The sequence below is a fragment of the Saimiri boliviensis genome, chromosome 12 (assembly GCF_048565385.1).
Source record: "Saimiri boliviensis isolate mSaiBol1 chromosome 12, mSaiBol1.pri, whole genome shotgun sequence".
In the NCBI taxonomy this organism is placed as follows: domain Eukaryota; kingdom Metazoa; phylum Chordata; class Mammalia; order Primates; family Cebidae; genus Saimiri; species Saimiri boliviensis.
In genome coordinates this window covers 80,081,263-80,103,562 of record NC_133460.1, presented here as the reverse complement: position 1 = coordinate 80,103,562, position 22,300 = coordinate 80,081,263, and the positions used below count along the sequence as shown (strand labels likewise).

The window sequence follows — 22,300 nt, the reverse complement described above, 5'->3', positions numbered from 1 at the left end:
AATGAAGCCGAATCAGAGATGATTTTCTCTCTCTCTACAGATGCCTGTCTTCCCCAGCATAGAATTGGTTGCTTAATTGTCTGCCTTGGGCGACAAACACATTTAGCAACAAACACATTTAGCCTTTCTGCCACCTGCCATGACTTTCCTCCCTAGGTACGACCATATGCATCTAGGGTCACTGGTTAGAACCAGGAGCAGTGAAAGAGCCTCGCTTTCTGAAGTTCTCATTAGACACAGGGACTGGGGAGGTCACTTGTCTGGTAAATGACTTGCCATGGTTTTCCCATTCCTAAACCCTTTCACAGTGTATAAATGTGCTGCCTGTGGCAGACACACTTCCTTTCAGCCATCTCATGGGTGCCATCAGCTCTGTGCAGATTAAGAAACAGTGCTGATTAATTCAGACCAAATGTAGAAGCATGTCCTCTTCCACTATCAGTGACTTAGTTCAAAGGGTAACTCAGTAATTCTTTTTGGCTTCTGAAGCAGCTTTTTTGAAAAGATAATTTTAAAAGTGTGTGAAGTAAATACAACTTCTTTTAAAATACATTTATTTAACACAGCTTTATTGAGCATCTCTGTTGTGTTCAGATCACTGTGTGAAACACTGCCCTCAGTTTATAAGGGTGAACACCCTATAATGTCTTTTACAGTGTGTGTTTTCTTATCTGTTACTATCCAATAATTTTCTTTGTACTGGGATTCCCTTTAAGGGAACCTGGTAAATTGCTGATAAAGAGGTTTTATCCTGCATATTCAGTGTAAAATCAGCCATCCAAATTTCAGGAACCTTTAGGTCACACACTAGAAACATGACTTCTTGTCTGTATAGTCATTGCCAGAGCTGTAAGTATGCACTGGCTTATACAAGGGAATTAGTAGTTGATAGAAATATATAAACTATAAACATACTAGCTTATTCCAGAAGCCTTATATTTTCACTGACCCACCTTCTAAAAAGATACATAGAATTTCATTTGTAGTCAACTGGGCAGAATGCAAACTGCCTGTGTGGTTCCTGCCTGTGTGTTGTATTGTGTTTACAATACAAAACAATTCTTTAGGACTAAAAGAAGCCCCAGGGCAGGAGACCTTTGGATCTGAGTGCACTGTTGATCCTCTGGGGAAGTGTCCTCTCTACAGGGTCAAAGCCCTGGGAAGGCTCATGGCTGATGTAATGCATCCCTGGCACCATATATGGCAATAGCTGAAATAAGTTAGAAACTCACTGAAGCTGATTTCTATCTTTGGACAAGAAGAAATCACATATGGGACATTTGAGCTGACAGTAAAAGTAAATCTGAGCTCAAATCAAAATGATCTTTTGCTTACCTCCCTATAGCCATTATCAGCGTGCCTAGCAGTCCCTTCGGTGCGTGCTAGCCCAAGTGATTTGTTTCTAGAATCCTTTAGTCTGTAAACATGCTCACTGAAACCAAATGAGTTCACCTGAAAGCTTTTGCTGTTGCTGACTATTAGAGAGGAGCAGTTCATTTTAGTTTTTTTTGTCTGGTACGTATCTGCTGCCACTGTCATTAGGTGCCCTGTGAAAGGCTAGGCATTGAATTACCCAGTGATATCCAAATGAGCTGCTTCTCTAATGAGCTTATTTGTACCTTGAAAACTGAGTTTAAGGAATAGGTTGTTTACTGTTTCTGGGTTGATGTTCTAATCTGGATTCATAAAACTTTTTTTTTTTTTTTTTTGGAGACAGTCTTGCTCTGTCACCTAGGCTAGAGTGCAGAGGTGCCATCACAGCTCACTGCAGCCTTGACCTCTGGGCTCAAGCAATTCTCCCACATCAGCCTCCTTAGTGGCTGGGGCTGCAGGTGTGTACTACCATGCCTGGGTATTTCTTTTTAAATTTTTTTTGTAGAGACAGAGTCTTGCTATATTGCCCAGGCTTATCTCAGACTCCTGAGCTCAAGCGATCCTTCTGCCTTGGTCTTCGAAAATGCTGGGATTACAGACTTAAGCCACAGTGCCCAACCCATAAAACTTTAAAATATTTTTTACCTATTCGCTCTTTCTAACATTCTTTCTTCTTGTCACCTGTTTGCCACAAATATAAGAATAAAATAAAACTAACTAGGTGCATTGACTCACGCCTGTAATCCCAGCACTTTAGAAGGCTGAGGAGGGTGGATCACAAGGTCAGGAGTTTGAGACCAGCCTGGCCAATATGGTGAAGCCCCATATCTACTAAAAATTAAAAAAATTAGGACGTTATGGTGTGCGCCTGTAGTCCTAGCTGCTTGGGAGGCTGAGGCAGGAGAATCACTTGAACCAGGGAGGCGGAGATTGCGCCACTGCACTCCGGCCTGGGTGACAGAGCAAGTCTCTGTCTCTAAATAAATAAATAAATAAATAACAATAAATAAATAAATAAATAAATAAATTCCAAATAGACCCACATTCTTGCACCCTCCCCATTTTTGGTCAAAATTCACTTGATGTTGACCAAACTCTAATATGCTTCACTTGTGCAATTTGGAGGACAGTTCTGGTTTTCTTCTAGAACTGGGGTATCTTTAAGAATAGGAGCCACTGAAGAAAATCTAGCAAAATGAAGTTTCCTTATCTCATAGTCTAATTCTCAGTTGAGCTGCAGGTTGGCAGATGACTCTCATTGACATGAGAATCTGACTGGAAACCCCATTTCCCAACCCTCTGTTCCACTGAGACCCAAGGAGGAGCAGTGTTGAGAAGCAAGGGAATGCTGTGTGTACCTCTTGACTTGTAGCCAGAGCTTTGGGCTTAGGCTGTGAGTCTGAGGCTGATCATTTACCTCTAGGACTGATCCCCTTTGTGTGGTAGTGGGTTGGATGAGATTGGGATGGGGCTGAATTTTGATAAACTAGGCACAGTCCAATCTGGTAGGCCAATTAACTCCTTCACTGCCTGGTCCCCTTTTTTGTGTGCATCAAAAATGGGAGACTGTGTGCTTTTAATCTCATGCTTGTCTTCTTTCTAATAATTAGTTTCATCAAATTATTTCTTTTGAGAAAAGAACACATGTGTATTCAAAAATCCTTAGCATTCTCCTCTCAGGGTGCTTTAATTTGTTATGCTTATGGAATTGAGTGCGAAATCTCAGTGACTCAAGACATCTGTCTCCTGTGAACACAAATAAGGACTGTTCTTCCAATTCTTCTTTTCCTAAGGGAAAAGAATGAAAGGCACTCAAAAGAGTTTCAGTGAACGTAAATTTTTAAAGCCAAAGGCTTGAAGGTAAATCTTGAGCGAAGGAGTTTAAGAGGGAGTTGGGGGCTTTGGGGCTTCTCCCACTGGTGCTTAGTTCACTTGGTGCCCTTCTTGGGTCAGGGCATCTAATAAAGATGCAGTCAGCCAAGGATTGGTATCAAAATTAATGTAGAATGTGGCCTGCTATGGGCTGGGCTCAGCCTCCCTGTATGCAAAGGAGAGTCGGGCCTGCCTCTCCAGGTGAGTGGGATTCAGTCTTTGGCTTCACTCAGAGAGAATTGTGGATACTGTGAGGAGTCTAACCCAAGGATTTGCTGGAAAACATGCTAAGAATTGTTTTGGCTTCAGATCATGTAATGCTGTTGTTTCTAATGATCGTCCTTCTTTCCATTTCCCCTCCTCTTTCTTTTTTCCCTGTTTGATAACATATCTTGAAAATATTGCTAAAGGTTCTCTCTCCCCCATACCCTCCTCTTCCTAAAAAGGACCGCTTTGCATGGCAGTCCCCCACCATCCGCAATATCTACAAGGATTCTCTCTATGTGAGCTCACCAAAGCCTTACGTCCCACTCGGCACCCCCAGCCAGCAGAACCCCTCACACCCCCAGCCCGTCTCTGTCCTCCTGGCAGCTGGATCGGCTCCCAAAGGTGTGGTGTGCCCTGGTTCCTTGCTTTGGGACTCCACGTTTCCCAGTGCTTCATCCCAACCCCAGCAGCACTGTGCAGCCACCCGGAGAGTTTATCATAAGAATGTGAGCTCTAACCCATGTCATGAGGCAGTTGGGAATAAAAAGGTCAGCAGCTTATATGTACCTTGTTTATCCAATAACATTTGCCTGGCGGCGTCAGAAAACTCCTCTCGTGTTGCACGTGACCCTGCCAAAGGCACTCCCTCGGAGGCTGCAGGCACCCGAGCACTGGCTCCCAGCCCTGTCTCCTGCACAGCCGGCACAGGAAAACCACCCCCTGCTCCTCCTCCTGACCCTCCCGAGCTGTTCTTTGACATCCGTAAAGATGCCGTTAACCGTGGCGAGAGTCCTTCCCTGGGGACGCGGGCTTCCTTCTCAGATGTGAGACCACCTGTACTAGGCCCCCAGGTTACCTCTGATTCCGAAAAACAGAAGAGCAAAGAATCTTACCTTTTGCAGCCGAGTTATCCAGCCAAGGCAAGAAATGAGGAATGTTTTGTGTGTCTTCTCCACTGTCTCTTTCAAAACTGATGAGAGCAGCTCATTGTTCACTGGGCTGTCCTACCCTCCCTTTCCTCATTAATATTGCTGTGGCTTGAATCCCGAATTCTTCTGTCTGCACATCTCAGCACAGTACTCTCTTTGTCTGTCTCTCTTTTCTGTAAATGTGTAAGTATGCTGGAGCGTAGAATCCGGAGACTAATAACATGGTGAGATATGCATTGTTCATGTTTTTTTACAAGGTGCCAAAGGAATTGTATTTACTCTCAGGCTTTTAGGCTCTATGGCAGGGTTGTGGGGTTAAACACCGCCTGCCTGCCTGTTCTGTTGTTCTCCCTTCCTCCCTCATACAGTGTTAAAAGGATTCAAAAATAGATGGATGAAAAGTGGAGTTGGGTTCCCTCTGTGTCATGGAGTGTCAGAAGGCCAGCTGGCCAGCTCCGACTGTCTCATGTACCCTGAGGAAAGGGCACTGATTAAATGTTTCTCAGAGTACCTCACTGCATGCCCACTCTCAACTGTTTAAATCTGGAGTTCCTTCCTCATGTCCTTCCCCTTTCCATAACGACCCCCTTATTTCCACAGGATGCCACTTCCTCCAGTGCAGCCCAGCCGGAGGTAATAGTTGTCCCTCTCTACCTGGTTAACACTGACAGAGGGCAAGAAGGCACGGCCAGATCGCCAGCACCTCTGGGGCCTCTTGGCCGCGTCCCCACAATCCCAGCGACCGCCTCTGCAGCCTCACCTCTGACCTTCCCGACTCTAGATGATTTCATTCCCCCTCATCTGCAGAGGTGGCCCCACCACAGCCAGCCAGCCCGCACCACTGGCTCCTTTGCCCCCATTAGCCAGACGCCACCATCCTTCTCACCACCACCTCCGCTGGTCCCTCCCGCCCCGGAGGACCTCCACAGAGTCTCGGAGCCTGACCTCACGGGAGCTGTTTCGAGTACCGTAAGCTTGCTGGACTCCCTTCCCCACAGCTTTCCTGAATGTCTCCTCCCAGCAGTCACATCCCCTCTCTCACTGAAGCGCTGAGTTCTGAGGAAAGCTCTGACTGCCACTGTGCCTGCGTGATGACTGACTGGAGCCGTGTCCCCTGTCACTCACGTGCATGCTACCTGTGTGTCTTCCCTGGGGCCGTTCCCCATCTCTGCAGTGCCTCGTCTGCTCTGTCCTGTTGGGAATACACGTCTTTCTCCCTCAGAAGACGTTACCTGTGGCCTTGACGTTGACTAGCCATGCTCTTCACAGGCCAGGCGGGTGGTCACGTGGCAAATCGAGGCAAGCTGAAGAATTAGGGAAAAGCAACGGCAGGTGTGGTGGGCGCTAGTTGCCAGGAAGTGGGGAGATCTGGGGAGGAAAAGACTCACTCTTTGCTGACCTAGTGAGTAAATAAACTCTCTGTAGTATACAGAAGTGACAGATACTAGGATTTTTTTTTTTTTTTTTTAAATGAGAGAGTTGAGTTTAAGTGAACAAGTGGGTCTGAAAGCCCTGTACAAATGTTAGGACTTTTACCTCAAAAGGCAGGCAGTTGCTAGAGCCCCTGAGGAGGAGGGCCCAGGAGATTTTGTGGCAAAACGGGTCATCAGTGGTCATGGGAAGTCAAAGGGCCCAATGCCTCCGGTCCCATCCTGGGGGATGGGGGAATAAGTTCCCATCACAGGTGGGAAAGCACAAGAGCTTTAGAGAAAAAGCTGTCAAAGTGCTTGGGTCTCCTTTTTCTTTAGGAGCCTTGGGAATTGAGAGAATCTGATAACTTCAGTACAACTTGTAACATGGGGATACATGAATCTCCTCATAGGGCTGTGGGGTTCAGTGGGATCGAGTAGTAAAAGTTCCCGTTACAGGGGTTGACATAGAGAAGGTGGCTAGTGAATGTTAGCCATGTTGCTGAGGACTTGCCCTGGCAAACGAGGGCCAGAGTCACTCAAAAGCAAGTAACTGGTTAGTTAGCAATTCATCATTGAGTTTCTGCCATGGTCTAGGCGTTCTGCTCAGTACCATGGGTACAACCATGAGTCAGGGCCTTGTTCTCAAAGGGTTTTTTGGGGTAGGAGGTCACTTCTCAAGCTTTGTGTACTTGGGCTCATCTGAGGGTCAGGGAGGCTTGTTTAAATGGTCTCGCCCAGGTTGTACTCCTAGAATTTCTGATTGAGGGGTCTGGAGAAAAACCTGGGAATCTCACTTGGTAAGAAGTGCTCAGGGGTTTCAGATGCTGGGGTCCACACACTACATTTTGAGACACAGTCATCTAGTGGGTCATTCAATTGGCTGATGGAACTAAGCGTTTACTGACATACCTTTGTGTAAAGAGGTATGCCTGCAAAACTGTTCCAAATGGCTTGTTAAGTCAAAGCCAGTCATGCAGAAAGCAGGAAGGAAACTTTTTATTTGGCTTGTTAGATAAATCATAATGAAGCATCAAGCACATCAAAGCTGGGAACTGTTATGTCCTGAGCTGGGCCCTCTTCTGAAATCTCTAGAGCTGTGCAATATAGTTAGGTCAGGACCAGGCCCGGCATGACCTGTAGGCTTGGATATCTTCTAGTTTTGAGTTTTGCAGCTCAGCTCCATTGGATAAAAATGCTAGATTATTCCCTGTTCTATTCCTCTCTACCTTCAGCTGAACTTAGAATTTAGAAGCCATTCTTGTTTTGGGGAGTTGAGGCATCTTCCTTTTGACACAGATTATGTTTGCCTGGAGCAGTGGGTAAAGTGAGTCTTACGTTTAGTGTCCTCCAGACCATTTTGAGCAGTTTTATTGTGCATCCTATAATTTATCATTTGTGCAGACCTAGGTTTTCATATCAAGTTTGTTTTAGATGTACTAGGACAGATTAGTTGGGACAGTGTCCTCGATTTCTCAAACCTGACTAATCAGCCTGGTGTAGACCTCCCAGAAGGACCTCTGTTGGCCTGATAGTTTCTGGTTTGGCCCTGGGTAGCAGAGGTTAAAAAGGAAACGACTTGGATTCCTCCTCCTGCTCTGTGAATGGTATCTGAGTTGTGAGCTGACGCCTGCTCCATCTGTAGCTATTTGAGAGAAAGAAGGAAGAATAAAAGTTGTGTTAATTGGTTTGAGCACTTTTAGTCAATAGTTTTTGTGATGTTCCAGAAATAAGACACAAAGTAAAATTTGTAAAATGCTTAATGTTCATGTGATCCACCCAAACATCACATTAGACATTTATACTTTAAAGAGCTGTATGCCTGATATTTTGTGTTTCTTGGATGCATTCAGAGAGTTTTTAATGATATGTCATTTATCATCATTATATCACTTTGGAGATAAATTAGGAAAAGTGTAATTATTTTTCACTTTCTAAATAGAGGAATTGAGTTGAGGCACTTTTGTATAAAATCATACTGTGCTTCTCAAGTCTTGAGAAAAGGTTTTATTCATGAAATTGAGTTGCCCCTCATAACTAAATAGTGGCAGCTGTTTAGCGGACTTTCAGAAGAGATATACTGCGCTAGGCAGTGCTGTGACACTCCTACTGTGTGTTGGGAGCTGTCCTGGGTGCTGATGCCCACATCCTCTTTTGATAAGCATTTGTTTTCTTGCTACAAACATTTGCTCAGACACACCAATGCTGGAAGATGCCGCCTGTCATTCATGTGGCATTTACTGAGCACCTGCTATCTGCAGGGTGTTGGGCTAGGTATGAGTGAGGGGGTGGCCCTCATCCTGTGGGTGTTTTCACAGGAGTTGATCTCTGGTTATTGCTTCAAGATAATTATTGCTTCAAGAGCAACTATCAAAATCTTGTTCTTAAAGCTTTTTAGGAAGAGCATCCTCAATCTAGTGTTTATAAACTCAAAAAAATGGAAATGTATAGACATCATGGAGGAAACTGTCTAAATATCCTTACTACCTTTTGGGGTGTTACTTTGTTTTAAAAGACTGGCATTATCCCCAATATGCAGATTATAATGTTAGTATTAATGATTTTATTGGCATTTCTGGCAGACGCTTCAGTTTTTAAGGTCAGGATTCTCACAAGTCTTTAGAGATCTTGTCACTTTAATATTAGAGTAAAAAAATGTCACAGTAGGATAGGATAATATCCAAATCTCAGAAGCAAGCACCAGGAAAATTGCTCAGTGAAGCTGATGCTAAGAGTAGCTTTCTGAAAAAAACGGTTGCTCAACTCCTTCCTGTTCTTACATTAATGTCTTCTTGTCCTCACGTTGTCTTACATTTCTCTGTACAGTGTACTAAACTTCCCTGATTTTTTCCAATTAAGCCAGCTCTCGTTCTTGGATCGCATTTGGAATTGCATGGGTTTTGCATGTTATTCTACTTTGATTTGAATTTGGTTTTTCAGTAACCGGATTGACCCACAACTGTTAGCAGGTGGACATAATGAATGATGTTGCTGAGACTTGCAGTAACATTGACCTTCCCTCTCCTCTGCCCTATACTAACACCAGCACAGAGAATAACCATTCCAGCTTAAAATTCTAACTGGAATTAATGATATGACGTGTCTCATGGATTGCATTTCTTTTTATAATTAAGATGATCGTAAAGCTTTACATTTCTTCTTTTTAAAAAACATTAAAGCTAGCTTTTTATATTTACAGTTAGTTACATTGTTTGTTTGTTTCAGGATTCCAGTCCTCTACTAAATGAAGTTTCTTCTTCCCTTGTTGGAACTGATTCCCAAGCCTTTCCACCAGTTAGCAAGCCTTCGTCCGCCTATCCCTCCACAACAATTGTCAATCCTACTATTGTGCTCTTACAACACAATCGAGGTAAGAGAGTCTCGTGCCCCACTCCCAAGCCCACTGGAACCGGCGTAGCTATTCCATGGTATTTGGGTCGAAAATTCTGTTATTTCACATACATATTCACAAATCCCATTGTTTCCCAAGGCCATTTGCCCCAGTTTACTCACTCTTGTGGGCCATAAAATAAACTCCGGCAGACAGAGGCCCCTGATTTGAGGTGATGTCAGCTGTCTGAATAAGTAAGCTGGGTTAGTTCTACTCCTTGGGTGTTCATGATTGTCTTCTGCAAATCATACCATCCAAAAATAAAAAAATAAAAAGAAGAAGAAAGGAAACAGTTTGTGTCTCTTGATTGTAATTAGAGGTTTAGCTTCAAAAATCTAGGTACAATAAACCTCTTTTAAATAGTATCTGAAATGATTTAGTTTTTTGACATAATGAAATTTCTAGAGAGCAGAATTTAGAGTACCAAATTTTAAAAAAGAAAACATATCGTGTAGACCATTTTCTAGAATATAAAACATGTTTTTGTAACCTTGAAAACAGAGACTATTGAATTATTCTTGACGACTCATTGGCCTTCATTCTTGCCAGCCATTTGTACTATGTGGTTCTAGGCAGCTCTGCTTAGGGTTTTTGTGTTTGTTTTCTGTAATGTCTCTGACTGCTTCTGGTTGGTTTTCCTACTTCTCTGAAAAGCAGAGGCTGGGCATGGTAGCTCACACCTGTAATCCCAGCACTTCGGGAGGCCAAGGTGGGCATATCACCTGAGGTTGGGAGTTTAAGACCAGCCTGACCAACATGGAGAAACCCTGTCTCTGCTAAAAATTAGCCGGGTGTGGTGGTGCATGCCTGTAATTGCAGCTGCTCGGGAGGCTGAGGCAGGAGAATTGCTTGATGGGAGATGGAGGTTGCAGTGAACAGAGATCACGCCGTTGCACTCCAGCTTGGGCAACAAGAGCGAAACTCTGTCTCAAAAGAAAAAAAAAAGAAAAAGAAAAAGACAAGAAAAGCAGAGAAGCCTTGAGGTGGGGTGAAACAGAAGTGCTTTGGGGTAGCCATTGTATATGTTGACCCTTCTGCTTTAAAATTCCAGATGGTGATTCAAAATCCCAAGTTTTCCTTTTCGGAATTCCATAGAGAAATACACTTTCTCTTTACAAAAGTCCTTTGTAGCGTGAAATGTAAGGTTTTCAAGCTGTTTCTGCTTGTAGAAAGGGCTCATTCGTCCGAATTTTCAGTAACAGTGGAGGTTTAATTATTTTGTTCAGAGCTCACATCATCCTTTTCTTGATGACTCTGTGCTCTCCTGCTTCATAGTTTTCCTCCACTCCCCTCCCCTCCCCCTTCCTCTCTGCATTAATTTGAATGAGAATAGGACTGGAGTCTATTTTTAATTGTTTTTCATACTAAATAGAGTTTTTCTGTTTTCTCCTTCTAACTTGAAAAGCAGATGAATAAAACATTTTCTTTCACTTTGGAGTTTTCCACTAAAATCTTAAGGTTGTTTTAGTAGTTTCATTATTTTTTTCACTATGTGTAGCTCCTGTATTAATTTTCACCCATGAATCTGTGTTCTTCGAAAGAACAGAAGGGCCCCAGCTCCCACAATGAACCATGAAGGAGCCCATTCGCCTCCTCTGGTGCCATGTGCCTTACTGGCAGTGGCTCTCCTTGCCCAGAAAGTGTCTGTAATACAGGACAAAGTAAAATTTTGTTTCTCTGAACTTCCTTATGACTCATATATAGTTTTTAAAATTCAGTCAAACAGAAGCAAGTTAGTTCCCAGAAGGACAGACAGTTTCTTTAGAAATGAGATTTATTTCCAAGGCAACTTGGTTTTTGGGAAATGCCAAGTGTAATGTCAGCTGCTTCTGCCAAGTCCCTCTGATGACACCTTGTGAGACATCTTTGGGCACAGAAATGCCTGTAGTTCCTTTTTGTTTTTTCTTGAATAGATTGATTCCTCTTATTTACCCAAATGTCTTTCTCTTTTGTCCAAGTCCTGCCCTTGGGTTTAAAAATCAGAATTGTGCAGCCTGAGTCACACATCCTTCAGAAAAGGATACAAGAAATGGCATTAATTTTTTGGAATTAAATCATAGCTTTCCATAAAGAGCAAAACCATATGTTCACTAAGCAGGTAGGACAGGAAGAGTCAAGAAGAATAGAAGAGCTTCGCTGGCCCAGCCCTGTGTTACTAATCATAAATGGAGTTTAGGTCAAGTGTTTTTGGCATTGCTTTGGAATTTGCCTAACCAGGCAGCTCTGCTTTGCTTCATAAACAGTACCCTTAAAAATAATTTCTTAACTATTGCAAAGTTTCCTGAGGGAATAACTTTACTCCACTTCTGGAATTCCAGTTTAGTCATACTAAAGAAGTGCCTACCCACTGCCCTTTTTTTTTTTTTTTTAAGACTGTCCCAGGGCATAGTGTGGCAATAATCCTGTCTCTCCAAGCCAGCTTCCTCCTACTAGAAAGGCACTGAGGGGCACTCAGCCTCTGGGCTGGCACTGATAGTTGTGAACAACACAGCCCTTTCTCCCTCTTTCCTGAGTTTTCACACCACATGGGTTTGAAGGTGAGTCACTTACCATCAGTCTGGGAGGGAGGCTTTGAATCGGAAAACTCTCAGGATTAAAAGAGGTGTGTGAGTCCCCTTGCTTAGGGCTTCTCAGTCTATGTGCCTAGGATCCTGAGAGTCTGGTTAACCTGCACATTCAGCCTCACAAGGTTTGGGGTGGAAGAGACGAGATTCTACATTTTCTTTTCTTTTCTTCTCTTTTTTTTTTTTTTTTGAGACCGAGTCTCGCTCTGTCGCTAGACTGGAGTGTGCAGTGGTGCCATCTCAGCTCACTGCACTTCTCCCTCCCGGGTTCAAGCAATTCTCCTGCCTCAGTCTCCTGAGTAGCTGGGACTACAGGTATCTGCTAACATGCCTAGCTAATTTTTATATTTTTAATAGAGACGGGGTTTCACCATGTTGGCCAGGATTGCCTCGATCTCTTGCCCTTGTGATCTGCCTGCCTTGGCCTCCCAAAGTGTTGAGATTACAGGCATGAGCCACTGCACCCGGCCCGAGATTCTGCATTTTCAGTGAGCTTAGACCACATTGAGAACTAGAGCTCAGAGGTTCCCAGACTTACCTTACGGACACATGAAACAGTCTAGTTTCATTCTAATGCTTTAAAATAACAGCACTAAAAGTGGCTGCTGTTATCTGTGTTGCATGTCATCCTAGGAAAGAAAGGCCATTTCACACCTCAGAACTGGAGACAACTGCATCTTTTTTTTTTTTTTTTTTTTTTTTTTAGGCAGGTCTTACTCTGTTGTCAAGGCTAGAGTGCAGTACTCTGTTGTCAAGGCTAGAGTGCAGTGGTGCAATCATGGCTCACTGCATCCTCGACCTCCCAGGCTCAGGTGATTCTCTTACTCAGCCTCTAGAGTACCTGGGACCACAGATGCATGCCACCACACCTAGCTAATTTTCAAATATTTTTTGAAGAGACGAGGTTTCACCATGTTGCCCAGGCTGGTCCTGAACCCCTGGGCTCAAGGGATCTGCCTGCCTTGGCCTCCCAAAGTGCTGGGATTACAGGCATGAGCCACCGTGCCTGGCCAAAGTAGTCTTATTTATTTATTTATTTTGAGATAGGGTCTTTCCCCATTTCCCAGGCTGGAGATTAGTGGCATGATCTTGGCTCACTGCACTCTCTGCCTCCCAGATTCAAGTAATTCTTGTGTCTCAGCCTCTGGAGTATCTGGGATTATAGGCATGTGCCACCATGCCCGGCTGATTTTTGTAATTTTTAGTAGAAATGGGGTTTTGCCATGTTGACAACGTGGTCTTTTAAATGGAATACGTTCACTTCTGCTGGCTGAAGCTCAGCAGCCTTCAAAATAGTGTGTGGAAACCATAGGTCTCCTTAGTACCACAGGACACTTTGACATAATGGACAAGGAAATGGAGGCTGGGAGGTTTAGTGATTGGCCATTGTCATCTGGAAGTTCCTGGCAGAGCTGAGGCCGAGCTGCACTGGGCTTCTGCATGTTTAGCCAGCACGAACCTCATCCACGTGGCAGAAGTGGCCAGCCACCGCTTCCCAGGCCGTGAGCTCCTGGGCTGATCGCTGTTTACTTCGGGTTCATACTGATTGTAGCAGGAAGGTGGGGACGCAGCCAAGGGGAATGAAGACAGTACCCAGGGGTTGGCAAACTTTCTATTTTTATCTATGTGACTGCTTTATATTTAGCAGCTGTGGAAGGTAAAGGTCATTTTTGTGCTCTCATCTCATAGCACGTACACATAGGACTCTGCAAAGGACATAGTGGCTTCCCTTCCATGTGAGTGCCCAGGATGGTGAGAAACCAGTAGCCCTTCAGTGCACAGGACCAGCAGGTTCTTGATGACTAGAATTGGAATGAACTCTGGACTAGGAGTCAGGAATCCAGGTTCTAGATCCAGCTGATTTTCAGAGTTATCTTGGGTGATTTGTACCCCTTCTCTGAAGTCTCTCAACCATTGCTGATTTTTTAAAAGACTTCTCTTGTACTCTGGACAAGCCAGATTACTACAGTGGCTAAGGCTAGGCCTTAGTTTTCTCTTCTGTACAATGGGAAAGAATAATTGTAGCCAACTAACTGCTAGAGTTGTTGCAAAGTTTACAAGTGTTATTTGTAAAAGCGTTAAAACAACTTTTGGCATTCAGCAAGCTCTCAAGAGATGGTCACTGACATGGTTATGATTATAATTACATTTCCCTCAAAAGGTACCAAGACTGGGGTCATATAAGGTCTTGCTCACTTGAAGCTGGAAGGTTGGGTGGATTCCCTTCTGTGATGGAATCATCTTGAGATAAGATGTAAACAGCTAGAAAATTGTGGCAGTCCCCTGAATCCTGGTGCAGATCTGGGAGTGGGGCGGGCTGGGAGATACCACACTGGTGTAGTGGGAGCCACGCTAATGATGCAGTGGCTGATGCATGCTAATGATGCAGGTAGCCTGCAGTCAGATGGCTTCATGCACATTGTAGTATCTAAGTCCAGAGGACAGTGAGAGGATGCAGGATTGAGATCATAACTAGTTATGACAGGGCTTCTTGGTCTTGCTATGTACTGTATAAATCTCACTTAAACCATGTTTTTTTTTTTTTGTTTTTTTTTTAAATCACAGAACAGCAAAAACGACTCAGTAGCCTTTCAGGTAGGTGAGAAATATTTATTTACATGTTAACCCCTGTTCCTGTTGAAACTGTCTTCCGGTCAGCACCCGATGTTCAATCAGCAAAATCTTCGGAGAGCCTCTGATGTGTTTTGGGGGAGTCTTTGTTGTTGACTACCAAGATGATGAAAATAAGCATAGTTCCTGCCTCCCTGGAGCTTGTAGGCTGGTGGACAGACCAGACCAGTGAACCACACTAGTAAACATGTCCCATGGAACTGTAATAAGAGCCTTGATGGGTAAGAACAGCATGTTCTAGGTGAAAAGAACCAGGAGTCCTACTTTAGATGAGTGTTCATGGCAGGCCTCTCTGAAGAGGTCATCTTTCTGCTGCTTCTGTCTTCCATCTGGGATGTGAGGAGTCAGGGGTTGAGAGATGTGGGTAAGTTCTCTCCTTTTTGGGTGGCAAGCCCAAATGCTGGTAGATGACCCTGAGGTGGTGGGTCCAGGTGAGAACCTTCAGACCAGCAGTGCCCAGAAGTCAGTGTAATAAATCTGCTTCTTGAACTTGAGTTGGCATCAGAAATTTCTGGAGAGTTTGTCAAAAGTCAGGTTCCTGGGCTGTGCCCCTAGAGATTTGGATTTAATGGTTATGGGTAAGAATTTACATTTCTTTTTCTTTTCTTTTCTTTTTTCTTTTTTTTTTGAAACAGAGTCTTGCTCTGTTTACTCCAGGCTGGAGTACGGTGGCACAATCATAGCTTACTGCAGCCTGGAACTCCTGGGCTCATGTGATCCTCCAACTCAGCCTCCCCAGTAGCTGGGACTACAGGTATGCGCCACCATGCCCAGCTAGTTTTTTAAGGTTTTTTTTTTTTTTTTGTAGAGATGGAGTCTCACTGTGTTGCCAAGGCTGATCTCAAATCCCGACCTCAAGCAGTCTTCCCCTCTCAGCCTCTTAAGTTCCAGGATTATAGGTACCAGCTACCGTGCCTGGCCAAGAGAATGTGCATTTCTGCCTAGCTCCCTGGTGATGTTGATGCTGCCCTGTGCTGACCACACTTGAGTGTGGCGGTGGCAAGAGTCAACAATGGTGGGAGTGACTGCAAATATAATCAGACATATACAAATAGAATTAGCTCACCCCCTGATAAAGTGTGTAGGATTGGGACCATGTCAGAGTGGGGAGCGAACCCAGGAAGGGAAATGTGTAGCTATTTCCTGTGGCTTCCTGTAACCATTCTGCTTTGAATCCTGGGTCTGGTGCTGCCTTAGGCAGGTTATATAATGTCTCTGGGCTTCAGTTTTCTTACTGTAAAATGAGGAAAGCAGTCGTGACTCCCAGGTTGTATGATGATCAAATGAGATTCTGCTCATTAACAGCTCAGCACTGAGCTGCTGATGAATAGATGTGTGGCTTAATAGATGTGAATTCCATTTACCAGGCAGCGTTCTGTGGGTTCACTTATCATTGTATTCAGGGCCTCCTTTGTATCCTGCACTGAGCTGGGATCTGACGTTACATCAGAGAACGGTGCTGACCTTGAGCAGCGAATAGTGTGGTGGTAACTGTGTGGTGCAAAAGTGTGTAACTTTTCTTTGGTCATGGACTCCTTAGAGAAACTATTGAAGGCAATAGATTGATTCTCAAAACAAAACAAAAAAAGCCATACATGTGTAAACATGTGGACATGATTTCTGTGGAATTGCACACACTCATGAACTTCAGGGTTAAGAATCTGATTGGTGGAAAACAGAAGCCACTGTTTTCTGAATAGCTGCTACATGATTTCTGTGCAACTTCTTGCCACTGCTGTTCTGTGATTGGTGGTGAGCCTGGGTGGGGAGGACATGGGGTTCTCACACCCTCTCAGCCTTATCAGGACTTGGCTGTGAGACCAAGACAGGCTGTGGTTGAGCTCAAGGTGCCCTTGGCTGCCCCTCCTCCAGCTGCCACTCTTCAGCCCGCTTCATTCCCTGGCCCCAGCTCAGGTTGCTAAGAGTGGTGGCTCTGAAAAAAAAAAGGTGGCTCCTGTGGGCTCCTTCCTGTTGGTGGGAATTTGAAAGAAGGGTAGACAAGATGAAAAAGGCCTCCAGCCACACATTAGGAAATGTAGAGCTTGGTCCTAGCTCCTTCTTCTTGGAGCTATTTCTGTGGGAGTGACTTCTCTCTAAGCCAGTTTCTTCATATGGGAGACAAGGGTGGTAATCCTTGCCCCAGCCTGGAGGAGGTGTTACTGTGACAGGAAGGGGGAGGATGTTTTGTGCATTGAGAAGTAAAAATGTGACTGTGGGGTGGCTCATGCCTGTAATCCGAGCACTTTGGGAGGCTGAGGTGGGTGGATCACAAAGTCAGGGGATGGAGACCATCCTGACCAACATGGTGAAACCCCTTCTCTACTAAAAATACAAAAATTAATTGGGCATGGTGGTACACATCTGTTAAAAAAAAAAAAAAAAAAAGACAAAAGAAAAAGTGAGGATGGCGCCACTGTGCTGGCAGCTCAGGTTCATTCCTTGGCTCTAAAATAGCCTAATGCTATTGCTTTCCCTGAGTTTTGGGACAGATCGACTGATGATGTTTGATAGAGTGGGGCCTAAAGTAGGTGCTCACTAAATATTAGTTTATGCTTTAAAAGAAGTACTACCGTTTTGTTCAGGAGCTCCCGAAAGGGAGAGGGCTGGCTGGGTTGGCACTCTCCAGTCTCTTACAGCAAGTAAGCATATCCATCACCTATGGGGACGGGACTCCAGGGCTGCCAGACTCCCTCTCTGTAGCAGATTTTTGTTGAGCCTCCATGGGGTTTGATGTTCAGGGAGAGTCATCTGGGAATGAAGCCTACATGGTGTTCTCAGGTACCTCTTGGTCCCCTTGGGGAGACAGATGGGATAATAAGATAAGGCCTGGGAGAGCGTGGCTGGCATAGGTATAGAGGGGCCATCGTTCTTCTGCAGAGAAGTGTAAGCATTGCTGTAATCCTCAGTCACCAGCTCTCCATGTGAAGAGAAGGGAGGCTATCCCACCTCCTGCAAACAGAGGCCCTATCTGAGGTTGTCAGTATTGTCATTTATTTAGTGGCTCAGAACCTTTCTTTTTAAGGCACAGTATAAAACTAGGAGGCTAGATTTGCAGTGGCTCACACCTATAACCCCAACATTTTGGGAGGCCAAGGCAGGCATTGCTTGAGCTCTGGAGTTTAAGACCAGCCTGGGCAACATGGTGAAACCTCGGCTCTATTAAAAAAATACAAAAAATTAACTGAGGCCAGGTGCAGTGACTCACACCTGTAATCCTATCATTTTGGGAGGCAGAGGTGGGCAGTTGGGAGGCAGAGGTGGGCAGATTCATTGAGCTCAGGAGTTTGAGACCAGCCTGGGCAATATGGCAACACCCCAGTCTCCACAAAAAATACAAAAAAAACTAGCCAGGTGTGGTTACACACACCTGTAGTCCCAGCCACTTGGGAGGATCACCTGAGTTTAGGGAGGTTGAGGCTGCAGTGAGCCATGATCATGGCACGGTACTCCAGCCTGGGTGAGAGAACGAGACCCTGTGTAATTAGGAAAAAAAAAAAAAAAAAAAAAAAAAAAAAAGGGCTAGAAGGAAATGCTCCCAGGGTGTTATGTGAAGGATCAGTTTTTTCCTACCGAGAAAACAGCAAACCTTCATTGTAATACAGGTGTCAATGCCTGGTCCTGTCACCTGCGTGGTACAGTTAAGTGTCACTTTAGGTTTTCGTTGTATAAAGGGACGCTTTTTCTTCAGGAGATCTCTGTATATTGAAATCCACTCAATGATGAGTCATATGACCACAAGCTTCTCAAGCAAAACAATTCATGGCTAGTTTTTGTAGATCAAAAGGACTCTGAAAGCTTTAGGACAAATCCATGGACTGTCAGCCTGATTTTGCAGTGAAGTGACTGTTGTTAGAACCACCTGCCCTAACCCTGAGAATGGCATGTCTGTGATCCTCAGCCTGATCTTAAAGCCCCAGGTGAGACTGAGCTTGAAGTCAGCCTCATCTCTTCCCTTCTGTTCACACTCAACAGAAGGCCTTTCCAGGTGGGAGGAGAGTGCTCGGCAGAGCCACATTAAGGGTAGAACGGGTAACTCAAAATCCCTCTATTCTTCCAGGTTTCCTGCCAAATCCTTGGCCTCCCATTGGAATTTTCCGGGGGCATGAGAACCCATTCCATAAAGCCAATCTGGTCTTAACATCCTTTGACATTGACGGTGATGCTGCCAGGGATCAGGCTTTTGGAAGCACTTACTAAGCTTAGAAATCCTCTGGGTGTGGGCAGTCGCCCCACGGAGGAGACTGAAAGTCGTAGAACCTGAGCATGCTGACGTCGTTGTTTCTCGCGCTTCTCCAGCATCTCCTCCACTCACAGGCATCTCTGACTTTGTTACAACTTTGTCTGTGTCCTCACATTCTTTCTTTGCTCCCAGGTTTGTCCCCCGGCCAACAGTCTGTACCTTATCCTTTCTCAAAGATGAGAACCTGTCCTCAGTCAATCAATGAGCAGGTTTTAACTGAGCACTTACTAATTGCCACAGCACATTTTGATGCCCTTCATCCTTTACCTCATGGGCCTCACTCTCATTGATAGGATTTTAGGCTCCCTTGGCTTAAACTTTTTTTTTTTTTTCTGAGACTGAGTCTCGGTTTATCGCCAAGGGTGGAATATAGTGGCATAATCATGGCTTACTGTAGCTTTAGCCTCCCAGGCTCAGGAGATCCGCCCAACTCAGCCTCTGAATAGCTGGAACAACAGGCATGTGCCTGGCTAATTTTTTAATTTTTTGTAGTCATGGGGTCTTGCCATGTTGCCAGGCTGGTCTTGAACTTCTAGATTCAAGCGATCCTCCTGCCTCAGCTTCCTGTTGTGTTGAGAGGCATGAGCCACTGCACCTGGCCTGGCCGTCTTAAAGCTTTTTGCCCCTAATCTTTTGACCCTCTTTAATTACCATCTAACACATTCCTTCCTCTGTGCTGAATTCCCCATTCACTCCCCCAGCTTCCTGCTCACACCTTCAACCCTTTCCCTGCAATCTGGCACTCACCCCCATTGCCCTCCTGAAGTTGCTCCCTTGGAGTGTTCCTGTGACTTCTCTCTTGCCTAATCTAATGCCGCCTCCTCTGCTTCACATTCTGTGGGTTTTTTTTTTTTTTTTTTTTTTTGAGACACTTAACCACCCACTTCTTGGAGTTCTGTCTTCCCTGGTTCAGTGGCACCTTGTGTATTTTCCTGGTTCATCTCCTCGGACGACTTTGCATTCCTTTGGGGATTCTTTTGCCTTGCAGGTGTAACTGTGGTGTCCCTCCATGCATAACTTTAGCGCTTCTGTCCACCACTGAGCTCTGCCATCTCTCTGGCATCAGCCATCACTTCATAAACATATGAAGAGTATAGTGCAATGCCTGGCCCCTCCATATTTCCTCTAGGGGTCTCTAGGGCATTCTTACTTGAGTGTCTTGCTGTCTTCACAAGGTTACCATGATTCAAATGGATGCAGCCATTTTCCCCTCCCTTTCCCAACCCAATTCTAACTTCTGCATTTGGATTAGGCTAGGCTCCCAGACTTGAAACCTTGGTACTGTCTTTGGAGGAGGCAAGACAGGATGTGGTTCAGAGAGGACTGCTAGAGTCAGGTGAACATTAGGCCACATCACAGCTTGGCCATGAGCTGGTTGTGTGGCCCCAGGCAGGATACTTTAAATTCTCTGTGTATTGATCCTTTAACTATTAAAAAAAAAAAAAAAAAGAGGTGATAATAGTTTCTTCCTCACAGATCATTGGGAGGATAAAATGAGATAATGTATATGAAGAGTTTAGTGCAATGCCTGGCACATAATTAGCTCAGTAGTTCAGAGACCCTCAAGTATTTAAGCTGTTCCCTCTGTTTGGAGCACCCTTCACTTTCTGTGAGTTTGGGTGGCTTCTCTTCTGAGAATCAGCCCTCATCACCCTGCATTCTCATTGCTGGCTCACTTGCTTTTTCTGCCTGCTGGACTGTAAGCTCCCTGAAGGCTAGGATTCTGGAATACTCACCTTCATGTTCACAAGGCAGAGCACAATGTCTGCCCAGTAAATAAATGTCATAGCTTGGAAACCAGATTCTATTAAGTAATTTTACAATCTGCAGATCATATCTGGTATCTTTATTAGTCCTCTGTAACTTCCAATCTTGAACAAAAATAATCTGTAATGTACACTTAGCAATGAACAGCTTCCTGAACACTTTGGCATAAGTTATCCTGTTAAGTCCTCTCACCACATTGCTGTGAGCTTGCCAATAGAAGTGTTATCCCTGTTTTTGGATGAGGAAACTGAGGCACAGAAAAGTTAAGTGACTTCCTCAAGAGGAATCAAAAGCTTTCAAGTAATGTTCAGCCCCCTCCTGTGGTTCTACCTGTTCCTTAATTTCTAGAATAGTCAGAACTACTCAGTTGACCAGAACACAATGTGCATACCTCTGCAAAGCTCTGATCACACCGTTGGCCAGCGTTTTTTTTTTTTTTTTTTTTTTTAAGGACAAGATGATAACTATTTTAGACTTTGCAAGCCATATGGTTTCTGTCACAGCTACTCAGCTCGGCCATAGTAATGCAAAGGAATCCATAAATAATAGGTAAAGGAATCGGCATGGTTGTGTTACAGTAAAACTTTACTTATAAAAACAGGTGGCCAGCCCATGGGCCATAGTTTGCTGACCCCTACTCTAAGCAGAACTAATTCCAGTTGAGAATTAGCAAACACGCTCCCCCCACAGCTAGCCTGTTCAGAAGTGTTTTACTTTGCAGCTACCAAAAGAGCTTCAGCTTAACAATTGCTTTTCATTTCCAGATACTGTCTCAGAAAGAAGAGTGGGAGAGCAGGACTCAGCACCAACCCAGGAAAAACCCACCTCACCTGCCAGGGCTGCTGAAAAAAGAGCAAAGGATGACAGTAGGCGGGTGGTGAAGAGCGCTCAGGACCTAAGCGATGTTTCCATGGATGAAGTGGGCATCCCACTCCGGGTATGCATATTGAACTAGAAGTCCTTCTTAGGCTTCATCTTGAGCTGTGACAAGTGTACACCCCGAAAACATGCGAACCCCATCACACCATCGTCTCTGTAAGCCCCATGAGTGCCAGAGCCCCCAGGAGCTGTTCTCCAGGCTTGGTGTCCAATTGCTTTTCCCAAAGTGGGTGTTGGATGGTATAAGTCCTATGAATAAATGATTTCATGGTCAAGTAAACATGAGGAAAAGCTGGGTGGAATCAAGTCAGAGAGATTTCTCTGCTGCAGAACTTTTCAGAGGCTTTGAGTCTGTGAGTGTTCCAGGGACAATGTTATGGGCAGTCTTTCTTCATTATTGCACTGTGTTGAGAAATTCCTGACTTTAGGGTTAGATAATTTTGGGGAGAGTGTGAGGCCCAAGGTCCCTGTTTATAGGTTCAGGAAGAAGATCCCCGTGGATGGGAGATCACTTGTCATCCATAGTGAGTAGGGAACTCTAAGGGAACTTGGAATGTATTCGGCCAGCCACGCTTCCAGGACAGAGCGGGTCCCACGGCATCCCTGACCCCGCTCTCCCTGGCAGCACAGGCCTGCCAGTCCTGCAGGCTCTAAGGAATTCCGGGGAAGCCCAACTTTTGGAACTGGATTTGGGTGAATTTTCGTTCTTTCCCATGTGTCTACCAGACCATTGGCTGCAGTATGTCCCACTGTGATTTCCTTTTAACAAATGTGTGGTTTTGGAGGAGGCCGATAGAAACCACAGTGGGCTGAGCCTCAAAAGAACTCTTCTCTGGTCCTAAGTAATAATATAGAAGGAGAGTTATTCCTAAGAGAAATCACAGCTACCATTTGCTGAGTACATTATCTCATTTAAACATCACTCACTCAAGTTAGTAGTGGATACTAATATCATTTCCATCTTATAGATGAGGAAACGGGGACTCTGAGGGATTTGTTACTCATCCAAGATTGCACAGCTTGTGGGTGACAGAGTG

At 44.7% G+C, this 22,300-nt stretch overlaps 1 protein-coding gene across 50 annotated transcripts in view; it reads left to right on the top strand.

Moving 5' to 3' along the window:
• SORBS1 (sorbin and SH3 domain containing 1) overlaps nt 1–22,300 on the top strand; it is a 254,213-nt gene that overhangs the window by 142,303 nt on the left and 89,610 nt on the right. For 24 of the 50 annotated variants that reach the window (XM_074382630.1, XM_074382628.1, XM_074382626.1 and 21 more), the window contains 3 exons: nt 9,017–9,161; nt 14,312–14,341; nt 21,149–21,321. In XM_074382630.1, coding sequence (XP_074238731.1) covers nt 9,017–9,161; nt 14,312–14,341; nt 21,149–21,321 — 348 coding nt within the window. Of the gene's footprint in view, nt 1–3,656; nt 4,374–4,982; nt 5,352–9,016; nt 9,162–14,311; nt 14,342–21,148; nt 21,322–22,300 lie in introns of all 50 variants that reach the window. The other 26 variants (XM_074382624.1, XM_074382654.1, XM_074382659.1 and 23 more) reach the window with 2 other exon arrangements.